General features: G+C 43.9%; 1 protein-coding gene across 1 annotated transcript in view; it reads left to right on the top strand.

Annotated features, from left to right (window-relative positions):
* Positions 1 to 22288, top strand: part of LDB3 (LIM domain binding 3) — a 487331-nt gene that overhangs the window by 419439 nt on the left and 45604 nt on the right. The window contains exons 13-14 of the mRNA XM_086922025.1: positions 1612 to 1792; positions 7912 to 8032. Coding sequence (XP_086778151.1) covers positions 1612 to 1792; positions 7912 to 8032 — 302 coding nt within the window. The remainder of the gene's footprint in view (positions 1 to 1611; positions 1793 to 7911; positions 8033 to 22288) is intronic.

The raw sequence follows: 22288 nt of genomic DNA, 5'->3' as shown, positions 1-22288 counted from the left end.
CATGCCTTGGTTACTTCTTTGTAAATGTAAACCTTTACTAGTGATTCGATGATCATATTAAATGCACTGGCATGGTGCAGCAGCAATGCTATCTGAAACCGTTAGGTGCATGATCTTTTTCCTTGGTCTGAGCATGTCTCTTCTGATTTTAGAGGGAATAATTGAAACCAAGCACTTGATTTTAATAAGACCAGTAATACTTCTAGGAGTAATGTAGTCAGACTAATCACTTATCGGAGATTCCAACTGACACGTGTTTCGCTCTGGGATCATTCATGCATGAGCTTTTCAAAGTCAGTCAACAAACTTACTGCATCAAAGAAAAGATGAAAAGTTAGCAGAACCAAAAAGCAAGCTTATCACCAGCTATATGCTATTGTGATAACATGCTATTGATAATGTTCATGCCAAAGCAGTGAGTTGAGTGAACATACTTACAATGTTTCATGGATCAAAAACGTGTCTGATGAAATCTCCATTCAAATATTCTCCAGATGGCGTTATGCGTAGATAAATTAGTGATGTTGTTAAAATCAGACATGTGAGAGATTCTTAGTTTCAACTAATCTTACATAATTGCACATACATTACTGGTTATTAACGGCCACATGCATCATCCCGGGTGTTTGCGAATTCTTAATTGCGAAAAATAGCGATTCGCAATTTAGAATTCGCAAAACGGGATGCATGAATATTTTCGGTAAATTTATGCGATTCGGTAAAAATCGCAATTTTTACCGAATCGCACAAATTACCGAAATACAATTTGCGAATTCGCTATTCCCATTGGTTCCTATGGGCCAAAAATGGGAAGGCATTAGCAAATTGCGATTTTCACTTTGAAAATCGCAATTTGTTAATGCATTTCATGGGTGCAGGTGGGGGTCCAAAGGACCCCCCATGCACCCCTGAAATGTATTTTTCGCATCATGTTTCACACACACATGTCCTAAGGACATGTGTGTCCGTAACATGAATGTTGAGAAAAATACATTTTCAGCGTTTTAAACACTTTTTGCAAATTTACCGAGTGGTTCAACCACGCGGTAAATTTGACCCCCTAATTGCGATTTCGCAATTTTAAAAGTAATCATGCATTGCTTTTAAGAAATCGCAAATTTGCGATTTCTTAAAAGCAATCGCAATTTTAGAAATCGCAAAAATGTTGCGATTTCTAAAATTGCTTTATGCATCCCAAAAAGCACTTTTGGAATCGCAAACGGCCGATTTTAAGGAATCGCACCGTTTGCGACTCCAAAAATGCTTGATGCATGTGGGGGTATGTGTATTCTCAGCTGAAACTGTAAAGCACCAGTAGTTTCGGAATAGGATTATCATGGACTTTCAAAATTTCTCACAGAGGCATAACTATTGCCCCTGCACTGCAGGGGTGGCCCCAACCGTTCAGGGGCCTGATTCAGCCAACGGTCTATGAATATATGAAAAATATGGGAGACTAAGAGGCCCATCGTCACCTTCTGCAGGGGGGACCATTGTTCTGCATTATGTCATTGATTTCTCCTCTTCTGATCCTAATTTGCAGCCATTTTGAACTGCGTTCTTATACAAGTTTGTTTCTCTTAATGTGCCTTTCCTTATGCTTCTCAACAGTGGCCCATTCTTGGTGGCTATGGGGCGCTCCTGGCACCCAGAAGAGTTCAACTGTGCCCACTGCAAGACCTCGCTGGCAGACGTAAGCTTCGTGGAGGAACAGAACAGCGTGTATTGTGAGCGCTGCTATGAGCAGTACTTCGCGCCAACCTGTGCTCGATGTACCACCAAGATCATGGGGGTGAGTTGAAATTGCCCAGGATAGTCGAAAAACAACAATGGGGAAGTTTAGACAAGGCAAGAAACGAAGTGCACAGTGTCTGTGTGCTTCAATTCAATTTTTGAATTGGATTGACTGTTACTCAGTGGCATTCTGTTCCGACGTACCATGGGGCTATATGTATCAGGACAGGATTAAGCAAAAAGCTGATTGGCATATTGCTAATGCAAAATGAAAAACTGTGGTTATGTAGACGTATGCTTAAGCCAACCCACTATATTTACAACAAGGGATGGTGAGGGACAGAGTCTCTGAATTAATCAGAAAGCTCTCACCCAGTCAAGAGATCAGGGCTAGATCCAACACCGTTTTTTAGCTCACTGCACCATCCCAGTTTCAGAACCTGGCTGTATGCAAATTAGTCTGTTCCTGTCCCAGTGCATGATGGGAACAGGGCAAACCAAACTACAAAAGCCAATTCTTACACTGGGAAGGAAACAAGCTCCCGGGGACCGGTTTCTGGCATTACAGCCGTCTTCGGCCCGGTTTGCTTGAATCCTAATGGTGCAATGAGCAAGGGTCTCACATCTGAGAATACCCTTCCACGCTTAGGGTGGACAAAAATATTTACAACAAGGGATGGTGAGGGACAGAGTCTCTGAATTAATCAGAAAGCTCTCACCCAGTCAAGAGATCAGGGCTAGATCCAACACCGTTTTTTAGCTCACTGCACCATCCCAGTTTCAGAACCTGGCTGTATGCAAATTAGTCTGTTCCTGTCCCAGTGCATGATGGGAACAGGGCAAACCAAACTACAAAAGCCAACCCACTAGCACATAGATTTGTTGTTTCTGCTTGTTTTCTACTTTTTGCTAGTCACTGGCTTAGGACTCATGACCTAACTCACACATCGCTGCCAACAACATCTGACTAGTGGGGGCTAGTGGTGGACGGAATAGTAGGGGCTGGTTTCTTAAGAACAATCTGTCCCTCTCAGAAAATGTATGTGCATTCTACAGGTCTCAGTAGAGATACAGAATTGCATGGAGTTGAATGCTGCATGCAGAGGAGTGGTACAACAAGTAGAATGTAACGTGAGGAAAGGTACATGGGGAGGAATACTACTACATTCAAATACACATATTGGTTTGATCTTTAAAGGGTGAGCAGGTCCTATAATGATTACATTCTGTGATCTGCAATATGGACACAGGTCTCATTAAGATAAACCACAAAACTATTTTGTGGAAATTGAAACATGTGGCATTCAGATTATGTGTGGATTAAAAAAGCATACCCTCCTCTCCCACACCTTCTCCAGTTGTCCTTGAAGGATTGGAGCCCATCACCTGCAGGGTAGAGCCAATCTAGCAGGCGACACTTGAATATTCTGATCTGTTCCACTGGCTCTGGACCCTATCACCAGCGGAACACATGCACATCTCTTTGGGTGCCACATATCTCTCTGACAGAGGCAAGTGGGGTTACTGGTAACAGATTGTTCATTAACACACTCAGCTGTGTTATCTACTGATAGGCTTGGCCAACATGTAAGAAGTATAGCCATTAAGATTGATTAGTGGGATAACAGATAACTGGAGGCGTCATCTGGGTCGCATTTTTAAATCTCATTGTAGATAACTCAGCATTTCATCCATCTAATGTTTATACATTTGCACAACTAAATTGGGTGATAACAGCGCCTCTTACTTATAGTGTTAGTCACCCGCAGGCCTTTATTAAAACAAACTGCACTCACCACAGTAGACTAGGAAAAAGACCCAACCTGTTGCCTATTATCTTATTTCACAAGAACACGCTTGAGTTCATTCTTCCGAATAACCATAGCATCCTTTGACAAATCAAGATTGACTCCTGACAAGTCTTATTCATTAGTGAAAAACTTGCCTTAATTTATGGGGAAAATATGAAGTCATATGTTAAGAAATGGTGGTTTAGAATGGTGCGAGGAATCGATTCGTCCACACCTTGTACACAAAAGAATGAATATTGGCCTTTGATTTTGAGATTTGGCTTCCACTGTAGGGACCGAGTTGAATACACAGCATCTCTGACTATCAGGTTTGCACCTCCGGTTGCACAAACCTACCAGCACAAAAAGACATTTGCATTGACTGATGAGTGCATGAAAAAGGCATGTGTACAAATCTGAACATGACATTGCTCACTAGTCAGTCAGTCAAAATTGATGTGACAACAGACAAAGTTGATGAATGTATGTAAACTATCCCCAGTCTTTAGGTGGCATGAGATTGTGTACAAAGCATCCAAAAAGGGAAGAGGATGTGCCCTAATGGCTAGGGCGGTCGACCTCGAAGCTGGGGAACCAGGTTTGAGTCTCGGCAGGGACTCTCAGCATCCTGTCATTCTAGGCAAATCACTTAATCTCCCTGTGTCCTTACAAAAATCAATGTGTCCATCTGTAACGCAACTGGTGCTCAGGTAAAGCGCTCTGATACCGTCGGGTCTAGTTCAAGCTATATAAAACTAAAAAATTAAATTACGTAGCGAAATTGTTCTACTGTGGAAGCTGTGTCTTGAGTGACAATATAACTCCTATTCATGAAGACAGTATGTTTGTAGTCTTAGACTGTGGTTGACATAACGGATGCACTTGGCAGCTGTAGTCTTGGTTTCATTTTCAACAACTGAAATAAAATGTCAGATGTCAAATTTTTGCAAAAAGAAAGACCCTGTGTCCTTATAACCGCAGTCCAGAACCAATTCGACAGCCAGATGTTGTTAGGAAATGGGGTAGAGCAGTGGTTCCCAAACTTTTTCGAACCACAACTCAATTTTCTGGAACAACAAACTTTCGAGACCCTCCTACATTAAATTAAATGAGTAGGAGTCAAGCGATGTTTTAATGTAGCTAAAGCATTTTGTGGTAGCGTATTGTCATTCACAGTCGCATTTTCAATATAAATGGCCACAACATTTTACACAAACATGAAGTTCTACAGATAAAACTATACAGCACACAAAAGATAATGGGTGTAAATCGGGTTTCTGCAAAAAAATATCATTTGAGCATCACCAAGTAAGTGTCTTGATTTGTTATGATCCTAATAAACTCTCCTGTTAAAAGAATGTAGTAGCCTGACAGTTTGTCTTTGATTCAGAGGCAAATGTGACAAGTTAAACACATAATTTAAAAGCATCTTTATTTATTGCTCTGAGACTTTCTCGACCCACCAAAACTCATCTCGCAATTTTGGGAAACACTGGGACAGAGGGTAAGTGTAACACTTCGGGCACATAACATAGTACCTTGACTCATTGACAGTTGATGTGTCTAAATATGGTACGAGAGCCTAATCCTTGCCTGATTTACTGAAAAATCCCTGACTAGGTTATTGATTTGATTTGAGATGTATTGTATGTACATTTATTACCCCTTGGGCAGCCTCGAAATATAACAAACCAAGTGCTGGTGGGGCAAACCTGGGCAGTGCTGCAAAGCTCTCGTGCAGGGATCAGGGGGGCCCGTGCAATATTGTGAGTTGCCATTCAAGCATTAGTCATACTCGAACTGAGACCACGTTATTAGACTTTTGGTTGTAAGGTGCTGAAATCTGATGAGCTCGTGTGGCCCTGCATGTGGCTTCTATAAGGCAGTGAGCTCACTGCACCCCACTCATGCATCTCTGCAATGGGGCGGTTGGGATGCAGGCGACCTGAAGAGAGTCCTACTGTTTGACCATACAGCAGTAGCGTAAGATCTAAAGTGCCTTAGGAGCCATTTAGGGAACATATTCGGGACTGCACCTATAATGCATTTGTGATGTTGTCGTTAAGGTATGTGGCGAATGCCCGGTGGGCCGTTGCAATGCCCCGACTTGCTGAAATGCCAAAGCCCTGAGCCGTGCCACCCCCATTGCTCGGTTTGGTTTACATCCTGTTGCTGGGAGATTGAGGGGTGAAACAAATAACACCCTGTGGAATACAGGGGGCTCCCTCTGCACCTATCTGTCATGCCCTGCCACTGGAATGTAAACAGACAGACCTCATGGGGGACTGGCGGCGCGCAGTTTCAAAACAGTCCCATCCCGCTGTGGAAGGATTCGGGATGAAGTGGAGGTCAATACAATATCGTATTTTAGCGGGAGGGTTTCAGATTTTACTTGGAGCTTATGCTACGCCATTCAGAGAGACTTCCAGTGAAAGCCATGCTCATCACTTGTGAAACTACTGAAACTGCTGGCCGCGGTGTCCATGGTTTCACTCGCTTTTCCTTGCAAGCAGCATTTAATTCCACCGAGCGTGATGCTCTCCAGGGCTGATTACAGGAGGAGGTTTCAACAGTAAGACTTTAAGAAGCTTGCGTCTCAGTGGCTTAGCCATGTTTTGTACTTGCACAAAGGCTCTTCGTACCGTGATATGTGTAGTGCTGCACACGTTCTAGTGTCCCAGCAAGCACTTGTATTGTCAGCCACTCCCTCGAGGGCTGGACACACTTGCACCCCACACCCATCCACTACAGGCGTCACGAGTGACGTGAACCTGCTAATAAAAGGGCCCGGGGGCCCATACTTGTAGGCAGTTTAGCAACCGTACCCATAGTGTTTGTGTCATTATTAGTAGCATGTGAGCCTCGGGCCCACCGGCCCACAACACTACAATACAGGGCTACTGGATGAAAACGAACTCAACTGAAATGAGATGGAGCTCACAGATAGCTCCGCCCAGCGGATCGACTGACTCTTTGCATGAGCCTGGTCTGTTCTGCTGACCTCCAGATGATGTTTCTAATTCCATCAATCAGCGCAAACTTAACCCCTTCGATGCTGATGACGAGCTCAGCTCGTCATCAGCCACGGGGGGCGTGTGCGGATGACGAGCTGAGCTCGTCATCTAACGCGGCTTTTGAAAAAAAGCCGCGTAGGGGAAAAATCACCGCAGCAGCGATGCGGTTAAAATCATGCAACAAGTCCTTACTGTCCTGTGCAGTGTGATGTATGTGGTTATTCCAGCACACTCTGAATCTGGACTATGGTAGCAGACTCTACCCTACCCTACTTGGACACTGAGTAGAACTTTCTTCTAAATCATGATTCCTACAGGAGCAAGAATTGCCACCTGAATTGGAATTACAGGTTGTTTGGGAGAACCACACTCCTGACTTTTTTTCTCCATGCACATTACGCCAGAAAAAAACTAGCGTAAGAAGCATGATGGAACATCATGCAGAAATTGGTGTACAAAAGCTCCTTTTCAATTTCGCAAAGAAAAACTTAATGATGCAATAATACCACACTTGCTAATCGCTAAACTTCATACTTGAGGTATTAATAATTCTGGGCAGTATTACTGATGCAGTTTTGCCGCAATACTTTTAATGAGCACCTTGAAACACTGTTGAGTTGCTAAAGATGGTCAAGATGGCAGCCTTTCTGGTCGTCATGAGGGTGAGTAAGAAGGAACATTTCTCCAGAACTGTACACACTAGCCGTGGCTGTCAAAGCTAAAATGCATTTTCTCCATGCTGTTTTCAGTTCCAAGCTGTAGGACCTCTAGTTTCTCCTCTTACAAACCATTTATTGTAGTTATCTGACTCCCGCCGAGTATTAAAGGGGAAATAGATTGCAGTGCCCCAATTCTGTAAGGTCCGCTAAGGTGGTTGATCATCTTACACGATAGCCACCTAGCTATTTAGCTCCATTTATGCCGCTAGCCAGGAAGTTATTCTTTTTTATTCCTTCATTTGATGTCTTCTTTCACTTTACTATCCTTTCCTCTCATAATTCCACTTATCAGTCTTCTGTCTTTCATTTCTCTTCTATTTCTTTTTTCCATTCTCCCTGTCAAGTTCTAAGTTCTACCTTTCTCTTCTTTCTGTTTTTGTCTTACTCGTTTTTTATGTTTTCACTTACTGAATAATTCCTTCTTTCATCTTCTGTGATCTTGTCTGCTGCTTTTTTTTCTCTTGACCTGTCCCATCCTTATTTTGGCATTTATGAAAGTATTTTGGATCCTGCCCATTTTCTAAAATTATTTATTTCAGATTTTCTTAATTTTCTTCTTGTATTTAATTTCTCTTTCTCTCAATTGCATTTCACCCTATTGTTCACCTTGTTTTTCCTTTTCCATTTATAAATGGGGATGTTTGTGTTTTCCAGGAAGTTATGCATGCCCTCAGGCAGACCTGGCACACACACTGCTTTGTCTGTGCTGCCTGCAGGAAACCTTTTGGTAATAGCCTCTTCCACATGGAGGATGGAGAGCCCTACTGTGAGAAAGGTATGTTTTTAGATACATTTTTTCGATTGCTTGTGATTCCATCATCTCCTTGCTTTTCAAGACCCTTGAGTTTTAATGCAACATTTTTGGCAGATTCTAGCACGAGTGCTACCACAATATAATTACTACAGGATGGGGACATTCTCAACCTGGGGTGACTGTTATTCATTGGATGTCACAATGGATTTCTTAGTGCAAGTTCTACATATCTTCCAACTCTTTAAGTCTGTGTGTCTTTTTTCCAGCATTAATTTTTAGCTCGAGCCTGGGCAGCGCATGCACTGCTCTATGAGGCATACTGTAGTCAGGTAGTGACTTGTAGCTCTACCCACTCTCCGCCCATATTTTTCTTTGCTGTGCCATGGTCCACTGTAAACTGTGGCTGTTCATTGGTCAATAGGCTTAGTAGTACTGCCTTGTCTCATGTTGTAACCTTCCATAGCGACACCCCCTGTTAGGCTTTCATTACAGCCTTCGAGCGCTAGGTTCTCAAATTGCTTTGTCCTGCCTGCCTTTGCAAGCAGGACACTCTCTCTCTCCTAATGCTTTCTAAAAAAATGTATAGCACGAACACATTTCCAATGCAATAGGTCTCTCAATTGCAAGAGTTTAAGCTCTTGGCATTGTAAATGACAATGCCTATTATTTATCTGTTTTATAAACAAAAGGCATTGTCATTCACAAGGCCAATAGCTCAAACTCTCGTAAAATGTGAGACATATTACATTGCAAATGCTTGTTAGGTGTTGCCTACAAGCAGCTTCTACCTATCTGTTGTCGAAAGACCTATTGTGGGCCATACAAAAAACTTGCATTGAGTTAAGGGCCCACCCACGGCTTATCATTAGTTGGCTTTCTTAGTACTGTCATCTGCTTATTTCTTACTGGATGTATTATCTTCTTCTTGTGTTTTCCCTTCCCCTGGAGCATAGCTTCTTTACCATCATTTTGATTGATGACTTGTTTATTCCACTGTTCAGAATTCAGGGAGCTACTTTTTTCTCTTTCCTTCAACACTCTACAAGAGTGCATCTCTTTTCTGACTCTCTCCCTCCCTCGAGTGCTACATCCACCCCTCCACCATGCTCGTCGTGTTGTATCCCAGCCCTCCCAGCTTGTCTGTAAAAGTACAGCAACTGGCATCTTTATGCCAGAGAATGACTAAAGAGCAGACCTTTGGTTTATATTTTAATTTTCTCCTGCATTCCATATTACATGAATGCACAGGTACTTGCATAAAAAACACTGTTATGGTATTGGGACAGAGTCTGGCTTCTGTGGTCACTCAGCTCGCATTTGAGGTTGAAGTTGCACATGACTGAAAAACAACTATCTCTTCTCCTGGAGCCCAATAAACCTGCTTCCTGTGTTACTGTAGAAGAGCAAATAGCTGGAGCATGTTTTAGTTCTGAGCCCAGAAAGTAAATTAGGCATTGGAAAGCATTTTACTTTAAGTTCTGACCCTTCCCTTTTCTTTTTAAATTGTTTGTTGAACATTCGATGTAACTACTAGATTGTTTTGCCTTTTTTTTATTGTGGCGTAAGGCAGATCCAGAATTATGGTGTTACATCCTGCATTGTGTTTCTTGCCTTTTATTCCTTCCCCTTTAATTGCATGAGACCTGGTTCATCGTGTTCTAGTTCTCAGAACTTTCCTGGTGATGCATTCTGCAACTTTGAGTCAGTTGTATCTGGACTCTGAAGCTACATGTATGATGCTGTGCTGCTGAATAAAGCTCCTTGAATTTTAACCTGTTTCCTGGATTCTTAAAATTTTTGGCGATGAGGACTCCAGCCATCTACAGCACAGGAGCGGAGTGAACCCTGTTTTATTCCTTTGGGACTATTTTTAGGATTTCTATTGATATTTTGCCTCCTAATCTTTGAAGAAAATGTTTACTTTGGATTGGTGCCTTTGTGGATTTAATTCTTGCTTTCTCTCACTGCCTGGGAGAATTTACGGCTCATTTTTGTGCAATATTTATCAAATTTAGACTTGTGCATCTTTCAACTTCTTCTACCTGTTCAACGCTGAGTTGTGGAACTTGCTGCCTGAACGAAGGTTCCAGCCTGCTGCCTGATTCCGAGCTAAGCGAACCGAAGCATTGAGACGTCAGCGCTACTTGTGCGCGTCATTGTAGCATCGCCTGGCAACCGTTGTTTTTATCTCAAACGTCAGATCTTCAGTTTTCCTTAGCAACCAGCATCTCAACGCATAGCGTCTTGCGCTGCTGCCAAGGTATCACGCGACTACTTCCTTGTGACATCACACGCATTAATGCTGCGTGCAACGTGCCGACATCACACGCATTGACGCTGCGTGCAACGTGCCGCCATCTTGTTCTCTAGGCATTCTGTTACCTAGCAACGATTTCATCGTATTTCTTGAACAACGCTGCAACGATTTCATCGTATTTCTTGAACGACGCTTGGTTTATTTTAACCACGGAGATGCCGCTTTCTTTATTTTGCTAAACAGAAACGCTTTGCAGTACTTAAACAATACTGTGCTGTGTTTTCCTTTTCATTTATTCTCCGTTTTGCTACATTTTCACTGGATTCTACAAAGGTACTTTCTTCAAGAGGAACTACTTATCTCCTTTTGCCAACATTCTGACTTTCATCTATATTTGTTTTACTACAGTATTCCATATTTAAGTACATTTATTTCCTTATACTTCATTGCCATTTACATCTTGTATCTTGTATTATACAGTACTTTTAGGACATTCTACTTACGTTATTTGCTTATTGTTACTGTTTCTATTACTTACTTTATTTAAAATGCAATTTGACCCTCCTGCAAAATTTTTACAAATCAAGGGCGATCCTCCTTTGCCTTGGGCAAGATGGAAGGAGGAATTCTTTAATTATATGAGGGCCATTGATGGAGAACGAATGGGTGCAGAGAGGAAAAAGAGTATATTGTTGCATTGTTTAGGCTCAGAAGGGCAAGAGATTTTTAGAACTTTGCCTCAAGTTTCTGCTCCTTCTGGAAGTGGTGATAACCTTAATGTTTACTCTGAAGCACTTGCTAGACTAGAAAAAAGGTTTAAACCTACTGCCAATATTGCTCTTAATCGTTTTAAATTTTATAACAGGGCGCAGAAACAGGATGAATCATTTGATGATTTTCTCACTTCTCTAAGAGCACTAACTTTACGTTGCAACTTTGGTACATTGGCTGATGAAATGATACGTGACCAAATCATTGTTCACATCAATAATAAGAAGGTCCAAGATAAATTATGGTGTTTAGGTGATCGAAGTTTGGAAGAAAGTATTGCTATTGCTAAATCTATAGAGATGTCCGAAAAGTGGATGAATATTGTAGACAAACATAGTGCCAATAGCAATAAAACTAATGTTGAGGAAGAAGTATGCTTGGTTAAGCCCAGAAATGAAGGGAAAAATTCTACTACTATATATCCAAGTACTAAAAATGTGTCAAGTGGTAATTACAAGAAACTTGATTTTAACAGCAATTCAGTTTCTTGTTTTAGGTGTGGCAATAAGTCACACATCGCCTCTTTTCAAGGTTGTCCTACCCTGAATAGAACTTGCAATGTATGCGGTAAAATGGGACACTTTAGCAATGTCTTCAGGGAAAAACGTTTTAATACACAAGGGCGAGCAGGACAGTCACGTTCTATTTCTAATTATCCTACTCCTGCTAAGGTGTCTTCTGTTAATAATTCAGAAACCACATCACAAGAAGTTACAAGAGGCTATGTTGTTTCCATTATACAAAGTGGTACTATTGTTTTGACTAGTAAGAAATCACCTAAATGCATGTTTGACATTTTTGGGATTGATGTTGAATTGATGGTAGATTCTGGGTCCCCATGGACCATTATTACTAAACAATACTTTGATGAGAAGTTACATGATGTATGTGATTTTTCTAAATTACAACCTTCTGATATTTTAGCTGAGAGTTTTAATGGAAGCAATATTTCTATTGAGGGATTTTTTAATGTGCCTTTAACTTTCAGAGGTAGGTTTGCTTATATCAAACTGTACATAGCTTTCAAGGGAGTAAATGTTCTTGGATGGCAAGATCAATGGGAACTTGGTATCAAATTGAATCCACGAGCTAAGGATCCCATTGAGCTTTGTAGTGATCAGGAGATGGTTAATAGCATTAGTGACGGGGAAGAGGATGTTACCTCTTTTTGGAGTAAAAAATTTGACAAAGTCTTTTGCGATCAACTAGGAAAGTTGAAAGGCTTTGCACACAAAATAGTGTTAAAAGATGGTGCTATTCCTGTGAAGCAGAAATTGAGAGGTGTACCTCTTAATGTTAGATCTGAATTAAAGGATATGCTGGATGATCTTTTGGAGGATAATATCATCGAACCCATAGAGTCATCTGAATGGGTTTCACCCATAGTTCTCGTATGAAAACCTGATCAAAAGTTGAGAGTCTGTATTGATTTGAGGGCTCTTAATTCAAACATTGTTATAGATTGTCACCGCTTCCAAATATCAATGAATTGGTTTCACTTTTTGATGGTGCGCAGATCTTTTCCACCCTGGACCTTAGGTCAGCGTACCATCAAATAGAGTTAACAGAAGAATCTAAAAAATTCACTGCCTTTATTACACCCATGGGTTTTTTGCAGTACAGAAGAATGCCATTTGGGTTGGCTTCTGCCGCTTCTGTTTTTCAGCGTGTAATGTTTCAGATTTTTAGAGACCTTGATTCTTACGTTAAGTGCTTTCAGGATGACATTCTGATTTTTTCTAAAAATAATGCTGAACATTCTGCCCACCTTGATGAAGTGTGTTCCAGATTGCAAAACTATGGTCTCACTCTTAAAGCACATAAATGCAATTTGTTTAGAAAATCAGTGGAGTATTTGGGGCATACTCTTTCAGGGGAAGGTTTGGTTCCAAATAAATCTAATGTGGAAGCCATTCTTAATGCTCCAGCTCCTAGTACTAAGGAACAGCTTCTGTCCTTTTCGGGCATGTGTGAGTATTACAGCAAATTTGTTGCTAATTTTGCTACTAAAATGGAGCCTTTGAGGAAACTTTTGAGACAAAAGAATGAATTTGTTTGGGACACAGAGCAAGAAAAGGCTTTTTCTGAGATCAAAAAGAACATTGTCAATTCACCAACTTTAAGACCCTTTAGGATGGGAAAAAAATGTATAATTACCACGGATGCGAGATTGTACAGTTTGGGGTGTGTGCTTTCCCAAACAGATGGTGTGTCAGAGTGGAATGTGGCTTTTTCATCCAGGACGCTGAGTGAGACCGAGCGCAGGTATGCAGTTATTGAGCGAGAGTTACTGTCATGTGTGTGGGCTATAGAACATTATAGAATCTACATTTGGGGTAGTAAGTTCATTTTGAGAACTGATCACAAGCCTCTTGTCCATATTCTATCAGTGGGAGGAGGATGGAATTCTACAGCGAGGATTGCACGTTTGACATCTAAGTTGCAGGAATATAGCTTTACGGTGGAATATAAACCTGGAAAGAAAAATGTTACGGCTGATTGCCTATCACGTCTTCCTTGTCTTAGTTTGGTTGACAGCGTAAGTGGGTGTAAAGATGTAGACTTTGTGTCTAGTTTGCAGGATTTTGTTGATACTCAGTATCAAGAGATTACTGAACAGTTTTGGTTCAAGTGTCAGGAAGAAGATGATAAGTTAACTACATTGAGGAAATACTTGTTGGAAGGTTGGCCCAGAAAAGCCAATATCAGAGAAGATATTGTGCTGTTTTTTAATGTTGCTGATGAATTGTTCTGTGAAGGTAATTTGGTTTTTAAAGGTGACAAGTGTGTTCCACCGGTTGGTGTTCAGGAGTTGATACTCAAGTTGGCGCACAAAACCCATCCTGGAATCTCTGCCATGAAGCGTCTTATTAGGTTGAATTTTTGGTGGCCAGGTTTGGACAGGTTTGTAGATCGTGTGGTTAGGGAATGCAGTGAGTGTTGTGACAAAGACAAGATGTTGAAAGTTGTTGTTCCACCCCTTAAGTCAGTAGTGTGGCCTGAAGTTCCGTGGAACAAAATTGCCTTTGACATTTCTGGTCCGTTTAATATTTTACCTGAGTCTTCTCGTTTTGCTCTTGTAATTATCGATTACCATTCAAAATGGCCAGAAGTAAAATTTGTGTCAAAAATCACTTCTGAGGTAATTATTTTGTTCTTTCAGGAAGTATTTTCTAGAGAAGGTTGTCCTTCTGTTTTGGTGTCAGACAATGGAGTTCAATTGGTCTCTTCAGAAATGCAGTCATTTTAACAGTCTTGTAATATTAAACATGTTAGAACTTCTCTCTACGAACCGCATGAGAACGGTCAAGTCGAGCGTTTCAACCGTGTGTTAAAGAACTATATTGTGGATGCCATTAAGGAAAAGGGTAATTGGTTGAATACCCTCAGAGAGAAACTTTGGAATTACCGCATAACTCCTCACACCACCACGGAGGTTAGTCCATTCAAGTTACTTAAGGGAAGAGATCCAGCTTCTGTTATTTGTCCTTGGTGGTTCAAGGAAAAGTGTAAGGCTTTTTGTGAGGATGTTGTGGATGTCAAGGTTATTGCGGACAGAGTTGCATCTAAACAGAATAAATCTGCTGTGTGGTATAACAAGAGGTGGAAGGCAAGAGAGCATGGTTTGGCTGTGGGAGATTGGGTCAAGATTATGAAACCTTCTTTTGTTAGCAAGGGTGTGAGCAAATATGGTAGACCCATTCAGGTTAAGAATGTTTTCAAAAAACTCTGTCATCACGCAAGATGGAAAGGTCTGGAATGTAAGCAAGGTTGCAAAGTGTCCTATCCAGTTTGGTGCAAATACTCAATCTCATTCTCAGAATTGTTCCAATTCTGTACCAGATCAGTTTTCTAGGCCTTCTCCTGATACTATTGCCTCTAGAATCAAAGAAGATTCCCGTGTTCGTAAGAGACCCATGTCTTTACGGGACTATGTATAATATGTTGCTTTTGTTTTTATTATAGTTCTGTACATATTCTAATCTTCCTGTTTTTCCATTTTGTGGGGGAGATGTGTTACATCCTGCATTGTGTTTCTTGCCTTTTATTCCTTCCCCTTTAATTGCATGAGACCTGGTTCATCGTGTTCTAGTTCTCAGAACTTTCCTGGTGATGCATTCTGCAACTTTGAGTCAGTTGTATCTGGACTCTGAAGCTACATGTATGATGCTGTGCTGCTGAATAAAGCTCCTTGAATTTTAACCTGTTTCCTGGATTCTTACATATGGGTCATGTGAAAAGAAATTCTCAGTTGCCACTCTCAAATCAAGTATTACCGTTTTGGCTCCATTCAGGAAAGAAAGTACTCTTGCTTCCTGTCTAAAGTGTGGAATGCACATGTCAAATTTATACATTTAGTAGTGTTCGACAGACATTTAGAATCATCCCTGACACCAACCATTGATTGAAGGTCACACTAAGAAGTTAAACAAAAAGGGTAGAATTTCTAGCACTGTGCAAGATACCATGAGTATGTTTGATTCCACCAAAGTTATGGTCATGAATATGAAAATATAGATTGTGGAAGGGAGGAATTACTTCATGCATGAAGCAGGCCAATTCTCCACCCGCAAAATGGATGCATTGTTTTTAGGCTTCATTCCTGTCAGTGAGACTTCATCCTTGAATTTTAAGGTTATGTATGAAAGCTGGAGAGGACGTTAGATGATGAGGGTACGAACTCGGTAACATGATGGCTCTGGAATTATTTTATTAATATGGATTGTTCCATTGTTGGCCTCAAATAAAATTTGATGGTCCTCACAGTGCTGTGCAGGAAGTGGCTTTGAGGATGGCTTTTAGGGCTTCAGGATTAGACCATTGTTTCTCCAGTATTTGGGGGTGTCTTTCATAGATTCACATGCTTGAATATTCCCTGTCGTCGAAGTAGGAGTGCACTGTACATAAAATAGCAATAAATGCTAAAATATACATAAATGTGAGAACATAACATAAGAAAAACTTGAAGTAAATACAAAACTGAACCTCTAAAACAATTCCTCCATAGGAATGCAAGGTAGAGAAAGAAAACACTAGTAACATATCACTGTCATTATGTTAGTCCAAACTACAGCCAATCAGGCGCCAGCACCCTCTAGAACCTTCTCCTCAGAAGGTCAAGCCCTCAGATTTTCTACCGCACGTCGTGTAAAGGGACTCTCCCTGAGCTCTGCTCAGTTTTTTCCTCTACTGCTTCTTGTTTCCAGAACTTTCATCATGTCAAGTAAGAAGTCTTTATTCCGACCTTGCTCTTCTTGTGGGAAATTGCGTCTTTTTAAAGAAGACCCCCACAAGAAATGTATTTATTGTCTCGATCCTGAGCATGAAGTTGGCAGCTGCAACTTTTGTATAACCTTTTCTAACAAGACTCTGAAGGACAGAGAGGGTCGTCCCCTCCTTTGGCTCCAACATCTTAAAGACAAGGATTCTGTTCTGTCTGATGCTGAGAGTTTTCAATCTAGACCCTCATCTTCAGCCTCTAAGCGTGGTAGTGTGCAGGATATGCCTTCTCCTTTTCTTAAAACGAAGAAACTGGCCCTACCTTTGGCCTCTGTGGTGTCCACACCAGCACCTACTACGGCTGAGCCCACGAGACCTGGCTCTCAGGCGTCTTCTGCGGCCTCACAGCGTGTTGCCACACCTAAACATGCTTCATCGTCGACGGGAGCGTCTACGAGCATTCCGACGACGAGATCTGCAGTCTATACATCGTCTACGACGACAACGCTGACGACGATGTCAGCTTTTAGCTCGTCGACGACGAGCTCGTCGAAGGCCTCTACATCGACGAGAGTTTCTTTGGCTTTTCAGACTGTCTCGTCGACGATTCCTATCACCTCGTCGACAAAGAAACCATCATCGTCGACGAAATCCATCAAAAAGTCTTCGTCGACGACGAAGACACCGTCGACGAAGACTCCGTCGACTAAACCATCGTCGACGAGAACTCCGTCTACAGGAGTGACTACTGCGTCGACGACTTCGTCGGCGGTTATGTCAACTAAAAAAGTTCCGTCGACGACAGCACCGTCGACGACAGCACCGTCAACGACGGCTTCGTCTACGAGCCTACCGTTGATGCTGGATTCATCAAAGTCATCTTCGACGACGGCCATTTCAGCACCGTCAACGATAATGTCGACGACACCGTCGACGGTGGCACCATCTTCTTTTGCCTCGTTGCCCCTTGTGCCTCTATCTACTTCAGTTTCTGCATCCGTTGGCACAGATTCGTCACCCCATCGCCGTCCACTGTCGTGCCACCAGTTGTCTGCTCCAGATCTGCAGCCTCCATCACCTATGTTTGCCACTACCTCTGAGCCTGACTCTGACTCTTGTAATGATGTGGATGACATTTTCGGGGCGGCTCACAGTCTGTCTGATCTCATCATCAAATGTCAAGATTCCGGCAGTGATAAAGAAGGCGGCGACCAAGAGTCTCACGCTGAAGACCAGTTTGTGCAAGTTCCAATGGCTACTTTGTCTTTGTCTTTGATTTCGAATCTCCAGCATATGCTGGACGACTACAATCGGCATTTTCCACCAACGCCTCAAGGTACTCCTAGACCGTTACCTGCTGCGACTGCGACAGTTCCGCCAACTGCTCCGCCGCCTTTGCCTCCGACGCCTTCTCATCAGGTTCAAACGTCGATCAAGATTCACACTACTGTGTATCCTCAGGATGCGGATGATGAGGCAGTTCCAGAACGGGAGGACGGAGAGGTCCACGATGACACAGATAATGATGATGCCTCAACCGGCATGATTCAGAAAAGGGGGTGGTGATAAACAGAGTGTCTGAATTAAGCAGACCACTCTTACCCAGTCCAAAGATCCGGGCTTGATCCATCACCGTTCTTTAGCTCACTGCACCATCCCAGCTCAGAACCTGGCTACATGCAAATTAGTCTGTCCCTGGCCCAGTGCATCATGGGAACAGGGCAGACCAGACTACCAAGCCAATTCTTCACTGGAAAGGAGACAAGCTTCCGGGGACCGGTATCTGGCATTTCAGCCGTCGTCGGCCTGGCTTGCTTGAATCCTGATGGTGCAGTGAGCAAGGGACTCATGTCTGAGTATACCCTGCCACACCTATAGTGGCCAAAAACGATTCAGAAAAGGGGGTGGTGATGAACAGAGTGTCTGAATTAAGCAGACCACTCTTACCCAGTCCAAAGATCCGGGCTTGATCCATCACCGTTCTTTAGCTCACTGCACCATCCCAGCTCAGAACCTGGCTACATGCAAATTAGTCTGTCCCTGGCCCAGTGCATCATGGGAACAGGGCAGACCAGACTACCAAGCCAATTCTTCACTGGAAAGGAGACAAGCTTCCGGGGACCGGTATCTGGCATTTCAGCCGTCGTCGGCCTGGCTTGCTTGAATGCTGATGGTGCAGTGAGCAAGGGACTCATGTCTGAGTATATATACCCTGCCACACCTATAGTGGCCAAAAACGATTCAGAAAAGGGGGTGGTGATGAACAGAGTGTCTGAATTAAGCAGACCACTCTTACCCAGTCCAAAGATCCGGGCTTGATCCATCACCGTTCTTTAGCTCACTGCACCATCCCAGCTCAGAACCTGGCTACATGCAAATTAGTCTGTCCCTGGCCCAGTGCATCATGGGAACAGGGCAGACCAGACTACCAAGCCGATTCTTCACTGGAAAGGAGACAAGCTTCCGGGGACCGGTATCTGGCATTTCAACCGTCGTCGGCCTGGCTTGCTTGAATCCTGATGGTGCAGTGAGCAAGGGACTCATTTCTGAGTATACCCTGCCACACCTATAGTGGCCAAAAATGATTCAGAAAAGGGGGTGGTGATGAACAGAGTGTCTGAATTAAGCAGACCACTCTTACCCAGTCCAAAGATCCGGGCTTGATCCATCACCGTTCTTTAGCTCACTGCACCATCCCAGCTCAGAACCTGGCTACATGCAAATTAGTCTGTCCCTGGCCCAGTGCATCATGGGAACAGGGCAGACCAGACTACCAAGCCAATTCTTCACTGGAAAGGAGACAAGCTTCCGGGGACCGGTTTCTGGCATTCCAGCCGTCGTCGGCCCAGCTTGCTTGAATCCTGATGGTGCAGTGAGCAAGGGACTCATGTCTGAGTATACCCTGCCACACCTATAGTGGCCAAAAACGATTCAGAAAAGGGGGTGGTGATGAACAGAGTGTCTGAATTAAGCAGACCACTCTTACCCAGTCCAAAGATCCGGGCTTGATCCATCACCGTTCTTTAGCTCACTGCACCATCCCAGCTCAGAACCTGGCTACATGCAAATTTGTCTGTCCCTGGCCCAGTGCATCATGGGAACAGGGCAGACCAGACTACCAAGCCAATTCTTCACTGGAAAGGAGACAAGCTTATTGGGACCGGTTTCTGGCATTTCAGCCGTCGTCGGCCCGGCTTGCTTGAATCCTGATGGTGCAGTGAGCAAGGGACTCATGTCTGAGTATACCCTGCCACACCTATAGTGGCCAAACACGATTCAGAAAAGGGGGTGGTGATGAACAGAGTGTCTGAATTAAGCAGACCACTCTTACCCAGTCCAAAGATCCGGGCTTGATCCATCACCGTTCTTTAGCTCACTGCACCATCCCAGCTCAGAACCTGGCTACATGCAAATTAGTCTGTCCCTGGCCCAGTGCATCATGGGAACAGGGCAGACCAGACTACCAAGCCAATTCTTCACTGGAAAGGAGACAAGCTTCCAGGGACCGGTTTCTGGCATTTCAGCCGTCGTCGGCCCGGCTTGCTTGAATCCTGATGGTGCAGTGAGCAAGGGACTCATGTCTGAGTATACCCTGCCACACCTATAGTGGCCAAAAACGATTCAGAAAAGGGGGTGGTGATGAACAGAGTGTCTGAATTAAGCAGACCACTCTTACCCAGTCCAAAGATCCGGGATTGATCCATCACTGTTCTTTAGCTCACTGCACCATCCCAGCTCAGAACCTGGCTACATGCAAATTAGTCTGTCCCTGGCCCAGTGCATCATGGGAACAGGGCAGACCTGACTACCAAGCCAATTCTTCACTGGAAAGGAGACAAGCTTCCGGGGACCGGTTTCTGGCATTTCAGCCGTCGTCGGCCCGGCTTGCTTGAATCCTGATGGTGCAGTGAGCAAGGGACTCATGTCTGAGTATACCCTGCCACACCTATATTGGCCAAAAACGATTCAGAAAAGGGGGTGGTGATGAACAGAGTGTCTGAATTAAGCAGACCACTCTTACCCAGTCCAAAGATCCGGGCTTGATCCATCACCGTTCTTTAGCTCACTGCACCATCCCAGCTCAGAACCTGGCTACATGCAAATTAGTCTGTCCCTGGCCCGGTGCATCATGGTAACAGGGCAGACCAGACTACCAAGCCAATTCTTCACTGGAAAGGAGACAAGCTTCCGGGGACCAGTTTCTGGCATTTCAGCCGTTGTCGGCCCGGCTTGCTTGAATCCTGATGGTGCAGTGAGCAAGGGACTCATGTCTGAGTATACCATGCCACACCTATAGTGGCCAAAAACGATTCAGAAAAGGGGGTGGTGATGAACAGAGTGTCTGAATTAAGCAGACCACTCTTACCCAGTCCAAAGATCCGGGCTTGATCCATCACCGTTCTTTAGCTCACTGCACCATCCCAGCTCAGAACCTGGCTACATGCAAATTAGTCTGTCCCTGGCCCAGTGCATCATGGGAACAGGGCAGACCTGACTACCAAGCCAATTCTTCACTGGAAAGGAGACAAGCTTCCGGGGACCGGTTTCTGGCATTTCAGCCGTCGTCGGCCCGGCTTGCTTGAATCCTGATGGTGCAGTGAGCAAGGGAATCATGTCTGAGTATACCCTGCCACACCTATAGTGGCCAAAAACGATTCAGAAAAGGGGGTGGTGATGAACAGAGTGTCTGAATTAAGCAGACCACTCTTACCCAGTCCAAAGATCCGGGCTTGATCCATCACCGTTCTTTAGCTCACTGCACCATCCCAGCTCAGAACCTGGCTACATGCAAATTAGTCTGTCCCTGGCCCAGTGCATCATGGTAACAGGGCAGACCAGACTACCAAGCCAATTCTTCACTGGAAAGGAGACAAGCTTCCGGGGACCGGTTTCTGGCATTCCAGCCGTCGTCGGCCCGGCTTGCTTGAATCCTGATGGTGCAGTGGGAAACCGGCATGGCAGAGTGGGACAAGTACCAAATGCAGGCGCCCTCTCCTGAACCAGGAGAATCTGGAGATTCCCCTCCAGTCGATATTGTCAGTTTTCATCTTTTGATGGATCGAGCGGCTCAGCGCTTTAAATTGCCGAGGACACAGAGAGAGGAGGACTGTTTCCTCTACGACTTCAAAAATCAGCCTTTCAAGCAAGTTCACACGATTCCAATAATCCATTTCATATGGAAGGAGGGAGTTAAGCTCATACAGGCTCCGAACTCGTTACCTGCGCAAGTACCGTGGCTTGAAAAGAAATATAAGGCCCCAACTGGTTCACCAGCATCCCTGGTCTCTCATCCTATGCCGGATTCGGTTGTGACTCAAGCAGCACAGCGCCGGGTCCGTAATCCAGCGTCTCCAATCACCGCGCCTCCAGATAGAGAGGGTCAGCGCCTAGACGCCATTGGACGGAAATTCTCAACCATGGCTTCCACTACAGTACGGGCGGCGAATGCCTTAGCCATCTTGGGCCGCTACGATCGGCAGATGTGGTCGGACATATCTGCCCTGGTCAACCTCATTCCGGACGCTTCCAAGGCTGATGCTCTGCAGCGCATCCAGGACGGACAGAGAGCATCTGAAGAGATGATTGACAGCGCAGTCGATATTACGGGCACTGGTTTCTGCCAGCTTGCTAGTGCGGCTGCCTTACGACGCCAGGGTTGGTTGAAGTCCACCTCTTTCCGACAGGAATTCCAGTCCAAGATCCTGGATATGCCTTATGATGGTGAATCGCTCTTTGGTTCCCACATTAACGACGCTTTGGAGTCCATTAAAAAGGACACTGATACGGCTAAATCACTGGGCACTTTACAATTTCAAAAACAGTCCTTTCGAGGTGCACGCGGACGCGGCACTTCTTCAACTTTTCGAGGAGGACAATCTCAATATCGCTCCTACAATCCGAGCAACCAACGTTACTCTTCCAATCAACAGCAATCCAATCGACAGCAGTCCTCAAAGCCTTATAGGGGAAAGTCATCCTATCGAGGATCAACCCCCAAACGCCAAGGACTTTTGCCATCCCCAAAGTGT

This window comes from Lissotriton vulgaris, chromosome 5 (genome assembly GCF_964263255.1).
Source record: "Lissotriton vulgaris chromosome 5, aLisVul1.2, whole genome shotgun sequence".
In the NCBI taxonomy this organism is placed as follows: Eukaryota; Metazoa; Chordata; class Amphibia; order Caudata; family Salamandridae; genus Lissotriton; species Lissotriton vulgaris.
This window is presented reverse-complemented; position numbering and strand designations above follow the sequence as displayed.